Consider the following 20,391-nt stretch of genomic DNA (forward strand, 5'->3'; position numbering starts at 1 on the left):
GTGTTCGATCATTGTCGTTACGTCTCGTCAAGGAATATGTATTGTTAACGGAGGAACAGCTAGCATTAGCTGAAGGGCTATTTGCTTTCCACACCATAAACCACAGTCAAAGTTTCAGATCAATTGATTGTACGTCGCAAATGATCAAAACATTGCACGACAAAAAAATTGCACGTGCAAGGACAAAAACCAAACAACCATTTGTAATGTTTTTTCACCATATTCGTTTTCATAATTGCAGAAAGAATTAGATAAATGCACATTATTATTATTATTATTATTATTATTATTATTGTCACATATTATGATGCTTCCAACCACAAAGATTTAAAATTATTTTCCACAATTGTCAGACTTTTTGATCCAGAAACAGGAATTAAAATTAGAATGTGAGACTTTGTTTCAATGCCGGTGAAACTTTTTTTTCCATTGGCAGATTGTGAACTGTTACAGTTTTGTAAGAGAGTCCATTAATCTATACTAAGGCCAGATGTGGTGGTCTTTTTATTATGGAGACACCTAATAGGTGGGCCATCATTGCCTCTTATGAAGGAACAGATAGTTACAACCGTTTCCTCTCCGGGATTCGAACCCAGGCCCTTCGGTATCGCACTCAGACTCCTCTAACCACTATACCGTCTGGGCGGCTGCCAGGCGAAACTTCATAAATAATTTTTGATTCAATAAGTACTATTTTAAAAAAGAATAATTTGAACAATAAAAGCAATAATTTTATTGTTGACAGTAACGCAAATTTTGGTGGAAAAGCTAGAAGAGGCATCAATAACTTTTTTACGAAACTTAACGAACGTTTGAACCAAAAAATTATTGGAGTAGCTTGTGCAACGCACATTCTACACAATACTATTCAAACAGCATCTGACTTACTTCCAGTGGATGATGAAAATATTATTTCAAAAATTTATTCGTATTTTTATATACTGTGCGTGTCGAAAATTTGAAGGATTTTTGGGAAAGCACAGAAATCGAATAGGAAAGAATTATTGATTGCAGCAAAACACGATGGCTAGCTCTACCAGCTGTAGAAAATATTTTTAAAATATACGAACCATTAAAATCATACTTTTTATTACAAGATAAATGTTCAAGAATATTGCAGCTGTTTTTTGAAAATAAGACATCACAAATTTATCTTCAGTTCATCCACAAAAAAGCTACATTATTTCACAATGCTGTGAAAATTATTGAAGGGACAAAATTTCAATTACGGATGTGTCAAATGAAATCAATAATTTAAACACAAAATTGCGAGAACGAATTGATAACAATTACGTTTCTTTAGTTATTTGAAAGGACATCACAGGTTGGAAGAACAAGGTGCCATTTTAAACGACCTGATTTTCTGAAAGAAGTCAGGAATTTTTATAATAGTTGCTTGGAATACCTTGAAGAACGGACAGTTCAATTCGAGGATATTAAAAACTTTCATTGGGTGATATTAAAAAAAGGAGATTTTATGGGAATATGTGGAAAAATCTTTTTAATATATTAGTAACCATTTTGCGAAAAATAGTATTATTGAAAATGATTTTTTTTTTATGAGGTGTCATTGGTAAAAAGATACGTTACTGATGAAAAAACTAAATGTTGGTTGTCTGCAAATGTGGAAACACACACACACAAACACACACACACACACAAAAAAAAAAAAAAAAAAAAAAATGGATGGAGTTATACCTTCATTTTAAACAGAATAATATTCCTTATGAAAATATTTTGAAAATTGTAGAACACACGCTCTCCCTTCCAGGAACAATTGCTGCAACAGAATGTGTTTTTTCTAGTATCAATAAAATATGGACAATTGAAAAAAAAAAAAAAAAAAAAAAAAACCCCACAGTTGAACATTAAAACTTTAAAATCTGTACTAAGCCTAAAATATAATTTGACCAATTCATGTGAGAAATTTCGCTACATTTTAATAAATGATCCGAATTTATTGCAAAGTATTCACTCAGACAAAAAAATATAACTGTGAAAGAAGATTATAATTTTTTAAAATAAATATTAAATTAATTAAAAAACATAATATTCAAATTGTTGTTTTTTACAGATATTTTTTTAGTTACTAATAGTTAATAATAAATATATTTTTGTACATTTAGACAAGTATATGAATCTTGGTCTGCTTTCATAACTAAATTATAATTCTCATTTCATTCGATTTCTCCCGCTTATCTCAATGAAAATGTGGTCACTTTAATCAAACGATGCATTTAATCTTTAACACAATCTACCGATATGATGACGAATACTATTTCCCATACAAATCCTCTATTAATGTGTTTCTGCAAATAAGTCTGACTTTTTTTCCCCCCTTAAAGTTTCCATTTTAAAGTGTTAGCTGATGTTCATTGTCTTCAGTGGCCATACTATCCAAATAATTTGAAATGCATACAAAGACAAAATATACAGATGAAATGCATACAAATGCAAAATATACAGATGAGATGTCCCAGTGCAAACTTTAATGAGTTAATTATAACCAGCATTTAATTAGGGTTAATCATAATAATTGCTAGTGTTCATGTTTAGATACTTTACATTCCTCTTGAAATTTTATTTTTAGTTACATTTATATCTAATGTTTAAATACACAGTGTACTGTTTATCTGGTATCCATAAAATACTACTTGTATAACATGTTGGGATGTATCATCACCTACAAGTTTATTGCATTTGCTCAGAAAGAAGCATGAATAAGCTAATAATCAATTGGAAGCTGTTTCTGAACATAATTAATATTCTATTTATTGATTTATTGATGTTGTGAACAAATCTGGTATTTTAGAAGTTTTCACGTTCCATTTCTTTCTCTTGCTTAAAAACTTAACACCTGTTACTAGTGTTTGATAATGCAAATATCTCAATAAGAAATATGTCAAAAAGTATAAATATGTAAACCAAATGTAAATTAAAAATAGTTTACAGCCGTGAGATAATTTGCAGTATTATAATAAAACAGAATACGGTATACCTGTGTAGATAAAAAGTATAGTTTCCAAATTAGACTGTTTTTGATATTTTAATAATTTAATCTGAAAATTCTTATTTATATTTTAATGATTAAATTTAACCTTCTGATAACTCTACTGTATTTTTTTTTTAATTATTATTTTTATTTACTTAATTTTCTCCAGCTTACCCCCCCCCCCAAAAAAAATGCCCACGCTTACTTCTCATTGTTCTGCTTAGTATACCTCTTTCCTCCTTGGGAATGCAACAAATAAGACAGGGAGAAGCTGCTTTCATAATATGGGTGTCTTTACCTTTCTTTTTCTTTGATAAAAAGGCTATTAGTTCTGTTCATCATTGCCTAATTTTTTAAAATAAACTGTTTAATCAATTATAAATCGTAAAAGAATTTACGAGCATTAATGTCGAATTAAGTACAAGAGAGTATAACTAGAGTACATATGTATTCAGAGAAGATTTATTTCTCCTCATCCTTATGAATGATGCATATGAAATATGACAATTGTAGGAAAGAGCACTTGTTGATTACTTGATGCAATGGTGTGTTTATTCGTTTTCTGTATAATGCTAAATGTAATGCTATTTCTTTTTCATAAGAGAGTGTATCAATCTTCAGGGCTGATTGCTTTTCATAAAATACAGGTGCAACTATTGTCCATTAAAAATAAATGTCCTTAAGCTAAATTGACTGTTAATCATTTCATTGCTAATTGTTAATTCACTTCAATGTGTGAGAGTTAATAAATTAAACTTAGGTTATTTTATGCATAATAATAAATTATTTAACCTAGTTCATTATTTAAAAGTATTTCTGTTATTTTCTGTATCGAAAATGGAAGACTCAGCAGAAAAGTCCTATATGCCAATTGTAAATTTTCAAGAGAAAGTAATGTTTGAAAATCTCTTTTTGCACAATTTTAATTGTAATTTATTTTCAGTTAGAATTATTCAAGTGTTTGCTTAAATGGATGTGGAACTGCATGAATACAGTTAATTATTGGAGAAAAGTCATGAAAGGCTATTTCATTTCTAGTGATTTTAAAGGAAAGTAATATATAAATGAAACTGTGACAAGCCCTCTTACAATAAGTCATTTAGCTATATTTGCAGATAAAGTTAAAAATAGTATTCAATTCTATGTTAAAATAGTTGCATAAGTCACATGTTAATGTTGGTTTGACTGATATGTCATCAACATTTCTAAGCTGTTTTTAAAACAAGGGATATAACTTATCTATTGATTGAACAATGATTAAGCAAGACATTTGAAGATTTCTCCTTTTGCTTTAGGATGAGAAGCTTTTTGAAAGTATATCAGCATGTTTACGAACATTATTTTTTAATGAAATCCAAGTATAATCAGTTAAAGATTATATCTTGAGGGAATGGGAGCATATTGTTTGTGATGGAAGATCTTAAATATAATAAAAGATTAAGACACAATAACACGCCGAATAAATACTAATTCAGAAAGTCAAACAACAAAAATCAGCATTATATTTACCAAATTTTCACAGGACTAGTTTCGATGGTTTTACCGAACCACCATCTTCAGCTGCAAAACCGCAAATGAACCAGATAGGAAATAATGATTAGATAAGATAAGAAAGCCTGAACAAGAATAAGCAAGTGGCGCCATCTGTTGGTAAAACCAGAACTAAAACATAATTTCTTTAAAGGCCGAAGGCAAATTTGGATTGGAATTAGGATCGTTAACTAGGACAGAAAGATTTTTATGAATGTGAAATGCCTCTAGAAAATCCAGTTCTCCAATGGAAGATGTTTTTTGAATAATTTTGGCAGCAGAAAAACTGAAAGTGTGGTTTTCGGACCAACAATGTTGAGCAACAGAAGACTTCTGTGTTTCCTTTTTTCTAACATATGCCTCATGTTCCTTGACGCGAAATTTTAAGGCTTTCTTAGTTTGGCCAATGTAAATTAAACCACACTGGCAAGGAATCCTATAAATACCCCAGGAATTCATATCCGGAATGGGGTCCTTGAGTCTGGAACTCGGAATTTTATTGATGGGAGAATAAACAACCCGAAAGTTAAATTTCTGCAAAATATGTGCAACTTTATAGCTAATTGATGGAAAGAAGGGAATGACAACAGAATTTTTATAATCTCCTAAAACAAGAGTGTGCCTTTTAGTGTGTTGAGATGAGAATTTTTTAACTGCTTGATTAATAATGTTGGGTGGAAAGCCCCTGTCAATAGCTATTGCTTTTAAATAATTTAGTTCTTCATCAAGGGCTAGTTTGGAGGAGCAAACTTGAAGAGCACGGAAAACATAGGAATAAAATGAAGCTAACTTTTGTTTAGTCTGATGACATGATTTAAAGTGTGGTGGAAGGCAAATCGATGAAGGTTTACGGTAAACCGTAGTACTGAAGTTGGATGTGTTACGTGTGACCAGAATGTCGAGAAACGGAAGAGAATTGCAAGTCTCAAGTTCAAAAGTGAACTGAATAGCAGGATCAATAGAATTCATTGTTGAAAGAACTTTATTTAAATCATCTTTATTACCTTCAAACAGAGTAAAAGTATCGTCTACGTAGCGGAACCATGCCGGGAAGTTTAAAGTTTCAAACAATTTTGATTCATAATAATGCATGTAGATATCAGCCAGGATGGGACTGAGGGGGCTTCCCATGGCTAATCCCTCAGTTTGCTTGTAATATTTATTTTGGAAAACAAAATGTGTTTGTTTCAAACAGAGTTGAGTGAGAGAAATTAGCTCATCAATTTCGATGCAAGAGAAATGAAATTCACGAAGTCTGGTTTCTAGACATCTTAATGCACCCTCCACTGGGACATTGGTGAATAATGATTTTACATCAAAAGAAACCATGAGTCTGAATTAGTATAATAAAAGATGTCAAAAGTTGCCTCATTGTATAAAAATTTAAAATAGGTAAACATAGGGCATTTTTTTTTCCTATGAAGCCCTTCAATTAAAAATAAATCTTTATTGGTGCTTTTAATCATCTGTTAAATTTGATATTTATTTGTCTTTTCTGTAATTGAAAATCAACTTTCCTATATTCTTAATTCATTTTTATTATTTCATTTGCCAATTATTTATTTATTTATGTATTTCTAATAAAATAGCTGCAGGAAAATGAAGAAGGCTTACAAGCACAACTTGAACAAGATATCAGTAAACAGTGGCTTTATTTCACGGATGAAGTTGAATTATTAGAGGATCTTACTCCTCGAAAATTAGAGCCTCCAAGTGAACCCCCACCTCCACCTCCACCACCAGAAATGGATATTTCTGAAAAGAAGGTAAAACATATACATACACATATATGTGTATTTGTATATGCATGAAAGTACATATACTAAAAATTGTGGAATTTGATACAATTCATTTTTACAATTCTCTCATTCTGGGCAAAACGGAATAAAAATTTTAAAAATTGTACAAATAAATAGCTATAATGGCCACCCTACAAAATAAAAAACATTCCAAACTATTTGAGATAAGAAAATAAAAGCATAATTCTTTTTTTACACTAATGTTTGTGAAAAATGCAACACCATGAAGGAATAGTCAAAAATGAATTAAATTCACTTCACATATTACTGATAGTAGTGCAAATAAACGATCAAATTTACAAGACAAAAACACAAAACAAACTTCGGAAATCATTACTTTGTTTGTCCTTTACGCTAAGTGAAGAGAGCCTGTCCACACTGTGGCATTGACTCATATAGGTTCTGAAAATGTAAATTCATTGAATCTAATCCTGGGACTTTGAGTTGGCACCAAAGTTCAGTCTTAGTGTGTGACCCGCCAGCTGTATGAATGAGTAGCCAACCAATGCAAATCTGAGACATGATCAATGGGTGACATATCTGGGAAATAAGCAGGCCATGGAAAAAGTGAAACCTGTTGTGCCCTAAAGAAGGCTTGTGCAGTTTGAGAAACATGCGACGGGCATTATCTTCCTGAAATACAGCACCCTGAATGTGTCAAAGAATGGGGAGGACCTTTAGCCCCACAACTTCCCTTATGTAGCAATCACTGTTGAGGTTGCCCACAATCTGTACTAGATAGGATCAACAATTATACCCTAGCTCCCCACACCATGATGCTAGGCACTTGTGCGGTATGATGCTGGATAGTATTCCCCCTGTAATGTCTGGCGCATACTCTTACGTGATTGTATTTCAAATTATAGCGAAATTCATAAGAGCAAACAACTTGCGGCTACAGGGTACAATATGCACTGTGTTGCCGTACACACTGAAGTGTGAGGTGTTTGTGATGCAGCGACAGAAAAATCCTGCATAGAGGAACCCTTGCACACAGTTCATACTGCAGCAGACAACGACAAAAATGTGGAGCTAGACAACACAACACCTGTCACCATGCTCCAACTAACACATGAAAGCACACTGTATGATCACTCACAACAATACGGATGAGATATCTATTTTCCCATGCTATTGTGTTCCCCACTACCAGGATTTCACCTAGTTTGGTTCTCCTCTGTTCATTTCTTCCATACTCACATCACTGTTGTGGCATTATGCTGCGTGCATGCTGCTATTGCTCGATGCGAAAGTCCACCCTCTAGCATACGGATAATGCGGCCTTGTTCTAGCTTCGTTAGTTGTTGGTATGGCATCTTCCGCTGCTGATGGGGCATATTAACCACTAACTAAACGTTCACTGCAGCCAGAGGTTGATAAACAGATTTTAATGCAACATTGAGGTCCTTTATATACATGAAACAAGCGACCGGTTCTCATTCCACGCATGCACTACCAACTGGATGAGACTTTAAACAAAACTTGAACTATGCAAAGTGATAATGAATATATGTCCCCTCCATGAGGAGCACAAGTTCATTAACAAATGTTTGAGAAAATAATAATATTATGAGTATCATGAGTATGAATAATATATCATAATGTTTGAGAAATTTCCATTTATATAGGAAATTTTATGTAGGCTAGTGAACTAATGCTGTTTTAGATAGCTTAGTTTGAAGTAGCTTAGTGAACTAATGCTGTTTTAGATACTTTTAATCAAAATGATATAAACTGAAGCCATTAATACAAAAATTAAGCTGCATAAGAAGAAATTCTTCTCACATTCTAAAAATAGAAGAATGGAATACTAAAACATATTCTTCTTTTAAGCATAATTCCAAAGCGTCCAAGAATAAGTGAAATTTTAAGCATTATAACAGATAAATTAAAAACTACAGAAGTATGTTTTACACATAATATTTGTAATTATTATAAATTAAATTCTTAATTATTAAAGGGAAAGACCTAATAGTTTTGAAACAAGGAATTTAAAGCCACTTACCCATTCTGTTTAGTGACACTGTACTTCTGAATGATAGTAACTTTGAGTTGCTTGTAGGTATTTTGTCATTTATCTGCAAATCATGGTTACTTATCTTGCACACTTTTTTCCTAAAAAAGGCTTCTATTCCCCCCCCCCATCATAACTTTGTACTTTTTTTGCTGTGAATGAAGAAGTAGCTAAATTGAATACTAACAAACTCAGTGACTCTTAGTATGTTATTCTTTACTTCTTTTGTCAACTTTGTTCATATTAAATGTACTACAAAGCTTTTATTTAATACTTATCCCATCTGTATCTTTACATAAGAAAGCTTTAAATCTAAGTTATATAAAAACTGAAGCATTTTTTTTTTCATTGCATGTAGGATGTTTTAGGTCTAATATGAAATGAAATATTTAATTTGATAAATTCACAATTCATACTGCTTATCTAATTATCTGGGCTCTGCTAATTTTATTATAGCTAATGTTAGCACTTATATTATACGCTAGCATTTTACAGTACAGAAAGTCGTGAAGAACAGCTGTGATAGGAAGCCCAAGAAAAACAGTTTTTAAATTCTAGAAGTCCCAAAAGAGAAAGTTCTTAGAAAGACCATGTTTTCAAAATTATTTTTAATATACCTGTTGCACCATAAACATATTTCATTAATTTTCATTCATTTTTCTAAATTTAGTTCTTATTAAGAATTTAAATTAAGATTAAATTATTATTTTTATTAAAAACATTAATAATTTTTATTAAGAACATTTCAGAACTAAAGTGTATTAAATTCAAAATTTAATTTATTTTTGAAATACTGCTTTAAAATTTAAGAACTTTTCTTTCTTTTATTTTTACTATTCTTCAAAATAACAAATGACATTTTTCACAAATTTTTAAAAATTTCATAGAGATATACTGAAATTTATTTTATGTTTTAGGCTGTATCTGTAGCTCGTACTAATTCTACTAAAAGAATAAAAAAAGAACTTTGGCGCAGAAGGTCAGATTTTCTTGGTCTTGATTCTCCAGAAGGAGTAGATGTGGGTAGGTAATCGATTATTTTTTCTTACAAGTAGTTTAAAAAGTTGTCTATTGCTGTTGTGAAGACAAATTACAGGTCAATAATTCATTTAAAATAACTATGTACTCTTCTGTTTAGTTATGACAAGAACTTTCAAAGTTAAATAAATGATGTTTAGATGTAAGCGATCTAAACATCGTTGACAGCTGTTACAAATTAGATTGGGGAAGATATGGTTGATTAAGATTACATCTAAAATGCTTTATGTCTGGGTTCCACTTTGATGAAATTTCTGCACTTATAAATTGTTTAATGAGGAATTAAATTTTGTTGCTTTTTCAACAAAATTTAACGAAGAAGAATAATTTTTCACTCCATGTATTCTGACTTTCCTTGCTTAGCGAACAGAACATTCTATAACAGCATGTTTACAAACTTAGTTTTTACATTGAACAAATTTTTTTTTAATGAAAGTTGTGTCTGATCTTCACTTGAAGAGAAACTCCACACTTTATTTAAAAACACATCATTGCAGAAAGAATCAAGAGTTTCGATAGTAGCTTTATATAAAATTTTTACAACATCACAACTGTGATCAGGTGACTAAAGGTGCTTCGAAAGATCACTGCATTGTTCAAGAACTTTGTGTAAAACAGATAGAGTGAATAAAAATTCGAATGATGTCATACATATTAAAATGGTACTGGCTTTCCCACCGTTAAGAGCATCACTTTTAGATGTGTCTTTAAGTGTTAAAATCACAACTTCAAATTTAACAAACACTGCCTTTATAGCTCCACTTTGCCACTCCATCTAGTATCACTGAGTGATCTTAAAGTTGATGAGCCAACATAAAATGTATTTGTGGTCAAGCTTATTTTTTCAAAAATGGCATGCCTTTTTGATTGCACTTCTATGAATGTGTGCAGTGCATTAAGCCGCTCAAATGCAATTATCTGGATAAACATTACTAACTAAACACAGATTTAGGATATGAGCATAACAATGAACGTAAATTGCCATTGGATTATCCTGCAGTATTCGTGTGATTACACCACTGTATGGTCCCCTCCATATTGGGCACACCATCATATCATTGGGCTCGTAAATCTGAAAGATTTAGCCCAAATGAAGAAATTACTTCTTTCAATAAATTATACAAGGATTCTCCATTAGTTTTTTTAGTCATGTATAATCCAGCAAAAGGTTCATTGAATTTCAGGTTGTTATCTATGTATCAGAAAACTACAGCTATTTGCTCATGATTGGGAATATCTTGAGTTTCATCTACCATTACAGAAACATAGCATGAGCCTTTTATTTTATTTTATTTTGAATTATAGTTACAGATTTGTGATATGCATAAATTAAGAATATTATTTTGATGATCTTTATGTACATAAGAATAGAATTTCTCTTTATTTAAAATCTTTTTTCAATTAATGGGCAGTCTTTAGCTCTCAAATCCATTAATTCCAAAAATTGTCTCTATTATTAGAACTTATTTTTGGTCCTTTCAAAGAAATTCCTTGACATGCACAAAAACATTTACAGACTTTTTTCAAATATGTATTGTTTTCATCAACTTCTTTTGAATACTGCTTATTAAACTTAGCACAGATGGAACCTGATGATAAACTTTCAGTAAAATTTACCAAATAACTTTCTGTGTTTTTATGAGAATCGCAAGACTCATGAGATTTAAATTTTTGAACTGCCTTCGACCAGTTACTACACCCATTGATTGTAAATGCAGATTCAGTATACCCTTTATTAGGATCTGAAAATGCTCTGCACCAAAAACAAAACACTTTATTTGCTGAAGGACTATGTTCTAACCATCTGTATGCATTGTACCACTCTTTTCTAAACTTACGATTTCTTTTATCGAGTGGGAAAACAAAAAGTTCAGATTGATAAGGACCTAAAGTTACATTTCCTTTGGCACTTTGAGGACCATTAGCAGGGTCTCTTTCATGAATTACAGGCAAAATTATAGAACTTACTTGATAATCTTGTGATGGTACAATTTAAAATCATTTATCATCAGCCCTCTGTTGAGTGAACTCCTTGTGGATTTCCTCCAAAGAGTTCATATGCTCATTAACATTTTCAAATATATTAGAAGCTTTCGTAAAAAAATCTGCAATTGTCAAACGATGCTGTTTTAGAGTTCATGTTTGATGAAGTAGAAGGGGAAAATAAACACTTTTTAGCATAAATGGATCATTGCAGCAAAATTATATTGGGCAGCAGGTTTTCTTAGTAATGAGGAAATGAAATCGTTTCCAGCCAATAAGGGTCAAGAGCCAATTTGCACCCTTCCATACTAGTAGCTTGGTGACATCGCACACTGTGATGTCACTTCTAATAATGAAAGAAAATTTCTCCTTATGATGCAATCATCATACAGGTGGGCATTTCTGAACTGTTCAAGAAAAGTGTAATAAGCCAGGAAGAATAACTATTGTGACTGAAGGAAGGGTGCCGGTGGAATCCTTGCTAGGCCGTTGTGGTATTCTAGCGACTACATCATATTCAGTCGTTATGCTATTGAAAAGGTTGGCAGGGTGGCTGAATGCTTTTGACATTTCTTATTCAAATATACAACCATCTTTCAAAATCGAAATGGAAAATAAAGAGAAATTGAAATGTCAAAGTCATTTTTTCCCTCTTCTATTTCAATTATCATTTCTTCATTTTAATCACCCAAAATTTTTGGGGTGCAGAAGCAGCCTGCATGCCTCCTATTTGCTGCCTATGTCTGCAGGGTAACCATCTGGTGTTAGGCCAGATACACATTAGTACCTATTAATTGTAATCTATGCAGTATTATGCTTTTCTATTAATTCAATGAGCAAAATTTCAGTGCAGGTAAAAGATGCTTCAAATTAATAAGTTTGAAAAGCAGATTCTTTTGGAATATTACTCATGCTTTATCTGAGAAAAGCAGATCAGTTTAACTTTATGTATTTTTGTACATGTGCAACATTTTGAATTAAAAAAAGCTATTGTGTGATTGTCATTGGGAATTTTTCTAATTCAACATGCATTTCCAGATAATATACCTCCTCCTCCTCCTGGGTTGGAAGAAATATTAAAACAAGAAAGAGAACAGAGTCAATGGTTAGAGAAAAGGCTTTCTTTAGCTGAAACTGAAGATTCTGTTTTCTATTCTAATGAATGTGTTAGTCAAATACCTGAAGACTTCAGCCTCAGTAAGTATATTTGTCGCCATTTTGAAAACTACTGTTAATAATTATTGTACATTGTTGCTCAAAGTTGAAGATTAATTTATAAAACTATAGTAATTAACAATATGAGAAAGGAACTGTAAGTCTCTAATAAATATGCAAATACAAAACACGCAGAAGGAAAAATTGTTTCTGTATATGTCTGCAAATGTTGGATCTGAAAATTAGACCCATGAAGAAAGGACACAGCAGTCAGTTTTCACCCACTGGATTCACTTTGTCTGTATTTTATTAAGAGCCTATTCATATCTCAAAAGCTTTAATCTGTTGATTATCAATCATACAGAGTAACTGATGAAATAAAAGAGATTAGTTCCGGAATAAAGTATCTGGAACAATAAATATGCCCCAAAATGTAGCCCTGAAATCAAGGTTAAGAAATAGCCCTAAGTCAGGTTATAATGATATTCATCCCTTATCAGGCAAGGTCATTGCCAAGCCATGTTTTAAAAAATGTTGACTATTGCCTCAAAGCAAACATAGTGTTAAGCAGCTCGCTCTTGAACTTGCAATAGTTACAGGGAAAAGAATTTTATGGTATATCATTTAAAAAAGACTTAATGCAGATCTCTGTACCTAAATATGCTGTGGTTTAAAGCCTCATAAAATACTCAGTGTGATGAACTGTGTATTGAGCCATCATTTAACAATAAAACCCAATATTAACAAGCACAGGTTCTTTACTCTGATGAGCTGTGTCTTAATTTTGTGATTTTTGTAAATTCATCTAGAGAGAATGTGAATTATATTTAACATTCAATTTAATCTTAGAGGAAGAATTTATGAAGATGTTAATAGCATAAGTTTGAACAGACTTTGTCTCAGATAAGCAGGTAGATCTGTATACTTTCTAAGTAAGCTTGAGCTCTAACAAATATTGAGAAGGAAACTGCTAGAGAGTTAGGGGCCAAAATGCTGCTATTTGGATGACATTTTCGAACCTCATCAGCTTTTCGTCTATAACATATCTGCAAAGTGAAAATACTTTTTGCAAACAATAGCCACCATTTTATTTAGAGCTGAATCTGTTGAGACCAGGGGGCAGCATCTTAGAATATGTGGTGCTTCCCGCGCTTGTCTTAAATTTAAATTATGTATAAAGGAATTATTATTTTTTAACTCGAACATAAAATCATTGTTAATTACTTTAAATGCCCAGCTTTGCATTTCACCATAGATTTTATTTACAGTCAGAAATTCAAAGCAAAACAAGTTACACGTTGTTGTGTCATCTTTACTTCTCCCTATGTGTATTATCCAAACGCCAGCACCACCCCATTAATGAAATAATGTATTTCATAAAGGAAAAGGAAAAACTTTATCCCTCCTATTCTCTCACATTGTTGTTTTTATATGCTTATATTAAGAAATTTATGATTCTTTGACAAAATTCTAATATTGCAAGGTCAAAAACCTTAGAAATGTCCCACGAAAATTGAAATTGTGTGCATTGACAAAGATAAATTTACCTATAGTTTTTCTTTTAGAAAAGTCATAACAGCTTAAATAAGCTTGTGATAATCCTTAAACAGTTTTCTTAAGACTTCAGCCCTTACATTACAGTTTCAATAATGGTATTTGATCCCACAAAAGATCTTCCCACTCATAAGTACATTATGTTTTCTGAAAAATGATGATGTGCAACAGGTATTTCTGATAAAGAAAAGTTAACTGGTTTTCTGGATTTTTTAAAAGGTGAGGCTTTTATATTTTATATGCGTGAATGAGATGACATTGAAGACGAATTTATTAAAAGAAGAATTTTTAATTCACTTTTCTAGTTCAGAAAATATTACATAAGATGCCATAGCAGAGACAGACATGACCAAAACAACACATTAATTCATTTCTGGGCATTCTTGATTAGCATAAACATGTTCACTCATCATTTTGGAAGTAATAAGCACCCTCAACACTTTTATATAATGGGTCACATCTCTAGACAATGGATGAAGCAGAGAAATAGGCTGCATGTATTTGAGTGTGAAAGTCAGCAAAGAGTATTTTTAGAGTTGGTTTCTTTGTTTAAATTCTGAGAAGTGACTGGAAAAGGGCTAACTGCATGGCAGCATTGTTAAGATGATATAATGCAGATTAATTTTTCAGGTGATGCAGATTAGATTCATAGTTTAATGACCAAATATGTAACCAAATTAAAATGGGAACTATTGCTAAAGTGAAATTAATTGTTTTCTTTCTTATTTTTATCTCACATATTCCTCCTTTTTCTTTTTTTTAATTTTTGTATGTTTATGTTTTTTTTTTTTTCCATTATGTAACACTGAAGAACTATATCGTCATACATCATAGTTAATAACTTGGTGTATTCATACAATGCTAGAAGTCAGTTACCTTTTATAAGGAATGAAGATTTTTAATCTGCCATTGTATTTAAATACTCCACAGACATCAGAAAGTAGTTACATTGGTTTGCTCATAGAGGACCTGACCATATTTTCTATCAAAGTTTATTTTGGTATTATACTGCATTTTGTTACTTTTCTATGTTTGTTAATTTCTAAAGTGCATTTTACGTTGCTTTACAATAAGAAAATGTAGATTATTTATAATGAGTAAATAATTAATTTAAATAGAATTCCATGATTATGTAAAGGAAAATTTTGTTTCAATATTGACTACAATAGTTTTTACAAAAGGCTTTCAAGACCAGTGTGAAAGCAAGTATTCACAGTTGAACTGTGATTAATTAATCTCCATAGAATTCACCCAAAGAGATTGCGTAAATTCTCACTAAACCGGTTTTTCCCTCCTTTTTTTATTTATTAATTTTTTTTTTTTTATTTTTGTATGGTGTGTGGCAAGGGGAAGGAGGCTTTGGCCTCACTTTCCCTGCTACGCTTTTTTGTGCTATGTCTCCAGCGATAGTATAATGAAAATCTTCAACTTGCTAAATATGACTGGTATAATTAAGAGAACTGTGTGCTCAAAACAATAGAAAATGGTTAGATTAACTTCATCTGAAGCAAGTATCTTCTTTATTATATCAAAGAACGATGCTTTTTGGTTATAAGAATTCGTCCTGCTATTGTGTGTGCGAGCCATGTACTGTCATTTAAAATATAGACGTAATTTAGTGCAGCTTCTTCATACATACAAATTAATCTGCTTAAATTCAAGAACAGATTAGCAGCAGTGATATTTTCCAAGTTCAGTGTTTTGTCAAAGCCTTATTTAACAGTATCTTTAGAGACAGGCATGTGTCTCATAACCGTGTATAATTTTGTTATGAATAGAACTCCCAAGGCCTGTAAAAATGATGGTGGAATCTGTTTTGTCTCTTTGGAAATGTTTCACATAATCATGATAATTAAGTAGATGAAAAAAGAAAGAAAGTAATGCGAATTTCGTGATACACATGCGAAATTCGTGATACGTCTTACTGGTACTATACAAGCAAGAAAATACACTTGTTGTTATTATTTGCAAGTAATAGATTGGAAGAGATTTATGTTCACCATACTTTTAAAATCAGGTTTTTGCATCTATATAGTGCAGTGTATTTATTTTATTTTAATAGCACGTGTTGATTGGGCACACATGGTAATTTGCATTGTTAATTGATATTGGGTAATACCACAACATTTTCTTACTATAATGTTTTTATTATAATATTATTTTACCATAACATTCCTTCATTACTACAACTGGGACTGTGAAAATTACATTAAGGGTATTCATGCACGAATTTGAAAAAATTAGGAGTTGCAATATTTTCAGAGAAAAATTAACTTGATAAACTTTATAGTTTGACTGAAAATTTCAGTGGGTCTCAAAACTTTGCATTCATTGGTCTGAAGTTGTTATATTCAAAATTTGGATTTTATGATTTTTTGACCAAATTATATTTTTCCTGCTTTGCTTTCTCTCTCATGCTTTTTCTCTTCTTTTTTTTCATCGCTAAAGCTTTTTCTCATTGAAGGAGAGGTATATGTAAGATAAAAAAAAATCGGTACCTGAAAATTATAAATTAGCAATAATCCATAATTCTCATTTTAATTTGTGTATCCCCCTTTCTATTCTAAATTATTTATAACTATTTTTTAGAGCTGCGTCTTTCGATTTCATGCTTGCTTATATAATCCTTCTGCATTGCGACAGCTCGTATCCAATCGTAAATACAGAATTTAAACAAAACACATATTTATTATGCAATAATTTTCAGTATTCATTGAAAACGTGTTATTTGAATAATTATCTATTGCTCTTGCCATGCAACTGTTTGTACTTCAGGGAACAAACATATACCTCTCTGTTAGAAGTTTTCCTTTACTACAAAGTTTCTGTTGCATTTAACGAGCATGCACTACTTGCTGCTTTTCTGGTTTTAACACTGTTTCTGACCATGAACTTAGTAAAATGTGTTTAAAGAACAAATTCTTGCAGATTAATTGAAAAGAAACATTTAGTTTTCTTTAATTTGGTAACTATGAGTTTAAATTTAATTTTTAAAGTATGTCTTTTAGTCTAGATGTTTTGAAATCAATAAAGTTTCAGATCTGAACCTGCATGCACATAATTTTTTAAAAATCATTTCTGATATTATATAAGCATTAGGCTTCAGGACCTCTGATTCTATAATATTAATTTCGCATCTTATCTGCATTAAATACAAATACTTTTCTATCTTTATTTATGCTTCCATTCCCACTTTTACAGCTATTATATAAGGAAAAATTTTCTCAAAAAAAAAAAAAAAAAAAGGAGGGCGGCTATTTGAGGAGGGAAATTAAAGCCAATGCTTTTATTCATTTCAGTTCAATATTTTATGAATCAATCGCACCAATAGAAAGTGGCCTGGGGAGGCATTTTCTGATGGTACTCTCTTTTTCACTAATTTTTATGTTTTGTCATATTTGATATAATTATCTGCATAAGAATTGCAAAATTATTATTAAATACGTATTAGTTTTCTGAGTTTATGCCTTTTGTTCTTTAAATTCTTTTTCAGAGTCTTTTTCGCTGCACTAATCTAATTTGACTTGATTGAAACATATATCTTATCCCTTTGTACTTAGTTTGATTAAGCTTATAATATCTTTGTTTAAAATCTGCTTTATATTTGGTGATGGAGGGTATCCTAATTAAGATACATTTGTTTATTTTGTTTCATTTTTTTCCACAAATGTGATTTCAATATTGCAGGTGATTATAATTCTGAATATTTCATAGAAGAGAGAGAAGATAATTCAGAAATTGCTACTACTGATGCTGAAAATGATCATTGGAAAGAAAATTATGTAAGTGCAGTTTTATTTTCAGAAGATAATTTATAAGTTTTTATCATTATAATCTGTTATTTAAGGCTTCTTATATGCTTCCGCCTTGTGAATGCATTATTTAGTTCTCAAGGGGAAAAAATACCAAATGTTAATGTCATCTCAGGAAATACCAGGATACCTAATAGACAGTATATCAAAGATGTGTGCTGCACTGACAGTATGGCAGTTTCACAAGTTTAGTTTATTCTGGAGATAATGGCATCAGCAGTATTGTGCAAGAGTAGGCCACTAAACAGGTTTTTAAATGAAAAGAAACTGCTTAAAATTTTATTATACATTTCTACTCTGAAAGTTTACAATATACATCCTTTTCACTCTATGATAATTTTTAAAGCTGTGACTAGCACATTTCTGCACCTGTGTTATGGAAGAAATGCTAATTTGTTAAAGGAATAACTTTTCTGATTTTCATTGTTATTAGCTCTGCTCTCTAGCTTTATTTCTGTGAAGCTGTTAAATTATGGAACTCTAGTAATGAATGTAGTGAAATTATTCCTTAATGAAAACTGATTACAAGATTTGTAGTACAGAGTTGCATAATTTCTAGGGAAAATTTCTGGTTTTAAACCATAATTTGATTAAAACTTAAAAGTGAATTAATATAGGGCATCTAACTTTTATTTCTTGAATAATTCAATTCCTTCAATAATATCGAAATCTTTGAATCATTGTTAATTGGTTCGAATGATTAAATATTTCTAGTGCATAAAGAAATGGGGGAAAAAAAGTTAAACTACCAAAAAAGCCATTTTCATGGCTTGTACTAAAACTGCTAATCATTTGAATTGTTCTTAAATTGTAGTAGAATTTTTGGAACTTTATTTAATAGTTATCTTATTATTATTATTGTCATATTTTAACATGTTGAACAAAATAATGGAATAATAAGACTAGAATTAATAAAAATAATAGAATAAAAATGCAAAAATATTTTCTTTGTGTCTATTTTTTTATGTACTTTTGAATTGAAACTTCACTTTCTTGAATGTGGATGATATTAGCTTTCTGTGTCTGAATATCTAGACGGGAGTTCCTTTCTGAAATTTACTTCTGGAAAATATACACTTGCTTAGGTCTTTACGTCTTTTTTTTAGAAAATCTATTGGATTTATCTTCCTAACTATGTAGAATATGTGATTGCATCTCAAACTGTTATACATTGAAAATGATACAAATCATATACTTCATCCTATACATTTTGTTCTTTATATAATATTGCTGAGGTGTGTGTGATATCAAGTAATCAATGGTTTTATGTCTGCATACATTTTCCAGGATATTTCAGAACCTCTTGAATTCAATTTTTGGTGGACATTTAAGATTTTCAAAATTGTGGCTGTAAATCAGGAACAAGCAAATATCCAGAATCAGTTCACTGCTGCTGCTTTTTTCAGAAAAATGTACTTATTCTAGTTAAGACCTACAAACTGTTTTATGGCTGTGATTGGCTTACACATTAAATTAGGCTCTGTATAGGTTAAAAAAAATTCTCACTGGAAGTCAATGAAGTATTGCTAACCATGTAGTACATTTAAAGTGCCTTTCAAATGTAATTAATAATGTACTGTTTGTAAGTGCAAGAGTAATATTTAAAATATTTACCTGCTTCTCAGTGACACTAAGATAGGTTATGAAATAGCTACTGTCTGAACAGCAGTTTCTTTTTCATTTGTAAGCATTTGAGTAATATATACATACACACATATATATGGTGTGTGTGTGTGTGTGTGTGTATATATATATATATAATTTATTTACTAAAGAAATATTGATTATATTATCTCCTAAGATTAATTTTAGTAGAATTATCTAAAAAGAGTAAATCCATAATTAGTAAGTTTAGTTCCAAAAATTGTTTTAAAGTAACTTGTATGTAAATTGTTAAAAATGTTTAACAGGGACTTGAATTAAATTATGAATAAAAAAATTTCAATTGTAAAAAGAAATTAAATTAAAAGCAAGTAATCATTGCCATTGATCGGAAATTAGTTGACTTTTCAAGGGGAACAAACCAACTCCCGTTCAATTAACAATAATTAAGAGATAAATACGAAGGTGTTTCGTCCTTTATTCAAGTAATAAGGTGATGCCAAAATGGCAATTTAAGTTAGGCCAAATATTTCCGTGAATTAAAGGGATCAAGAACCAATGCAGAGCACTAAAGAACTCATTCTGATTAAGCATTTTCGCTAATTCAATTTTGTGTGAAAAGCAATTTATGCAGTAAAATTGATAAATTACTTGAGACATTCCGGATAGGGTTACGGATAGGGAACAATAGATCTAGCTAACCAATCCATGCAGCCATTATCTTCACTTTCCAGGTAATCGTTGACTAGCTGAACTGTATGTGGATGACCATCATCATCCATTCAGAGAAGCCCAGGACCAACTGTGCCCCTGAAAAGTCAAACATATGGCTCTAAGATCTCCTCTCTATACCACATAGCAATTGTTGAACCTTTGTCAAAACACATCCAATAGTGTGTGCCGTCCAAGGAA

At 31.1% G+C, this 20,391-nt stretch overlaps 1 protein-coding gene across 5 annotated transcripts in view; it reads left to right on the forward strand.

Moving 5' to 3' along the window:
- LOC118195463 (uncharacterized) overlaps positions 1-20,391 on the forward strand; it is a 189,133-nt gene that overhangs the window by 153,505 nt on the left and 15,237 nt on the right. For 4 of the 5 annotated variants that reach the window (XM_085807143.1, XM_085807144.1, XM_085807145.1 and 1 more), the window contains 4 exons: positions 6,112-6,288; positions 9,253-9,358; positions 12,395-12,553; positions 17,753-17,847. In XM_085807143.1, coding sequence (XP_085663269.1) covers positions 6,112-6,288; positions 9,253-9,358; positions 12,395-12,553; positions 17,753-17,847 — 537 coding nt within the window. The remainder of the gene's footprint in view (positions 1-6,111; positions 6,289-9,252; positions 9,359-12,394; positions 12,554-17,752; positions 17,848-20,391) is intronic. The other variant, XM_085807147.1, reaches the window with a different exon arrangement.

This window comes from Stegodyphus dumicola, chromosome X1, assembly GCF_044657685.1.
Source record: "Stegodyphus dumicola isolate Sdum_Otavi_A_Nest chromosome X1, ASM4465768v1".
Taxonomy (NCBI): Eukaryota; Metazoa; Arthropoda; class Arachnida; order Araneae; family Eresidae; genus Stegodyphus; species Stegodyphus dumicola.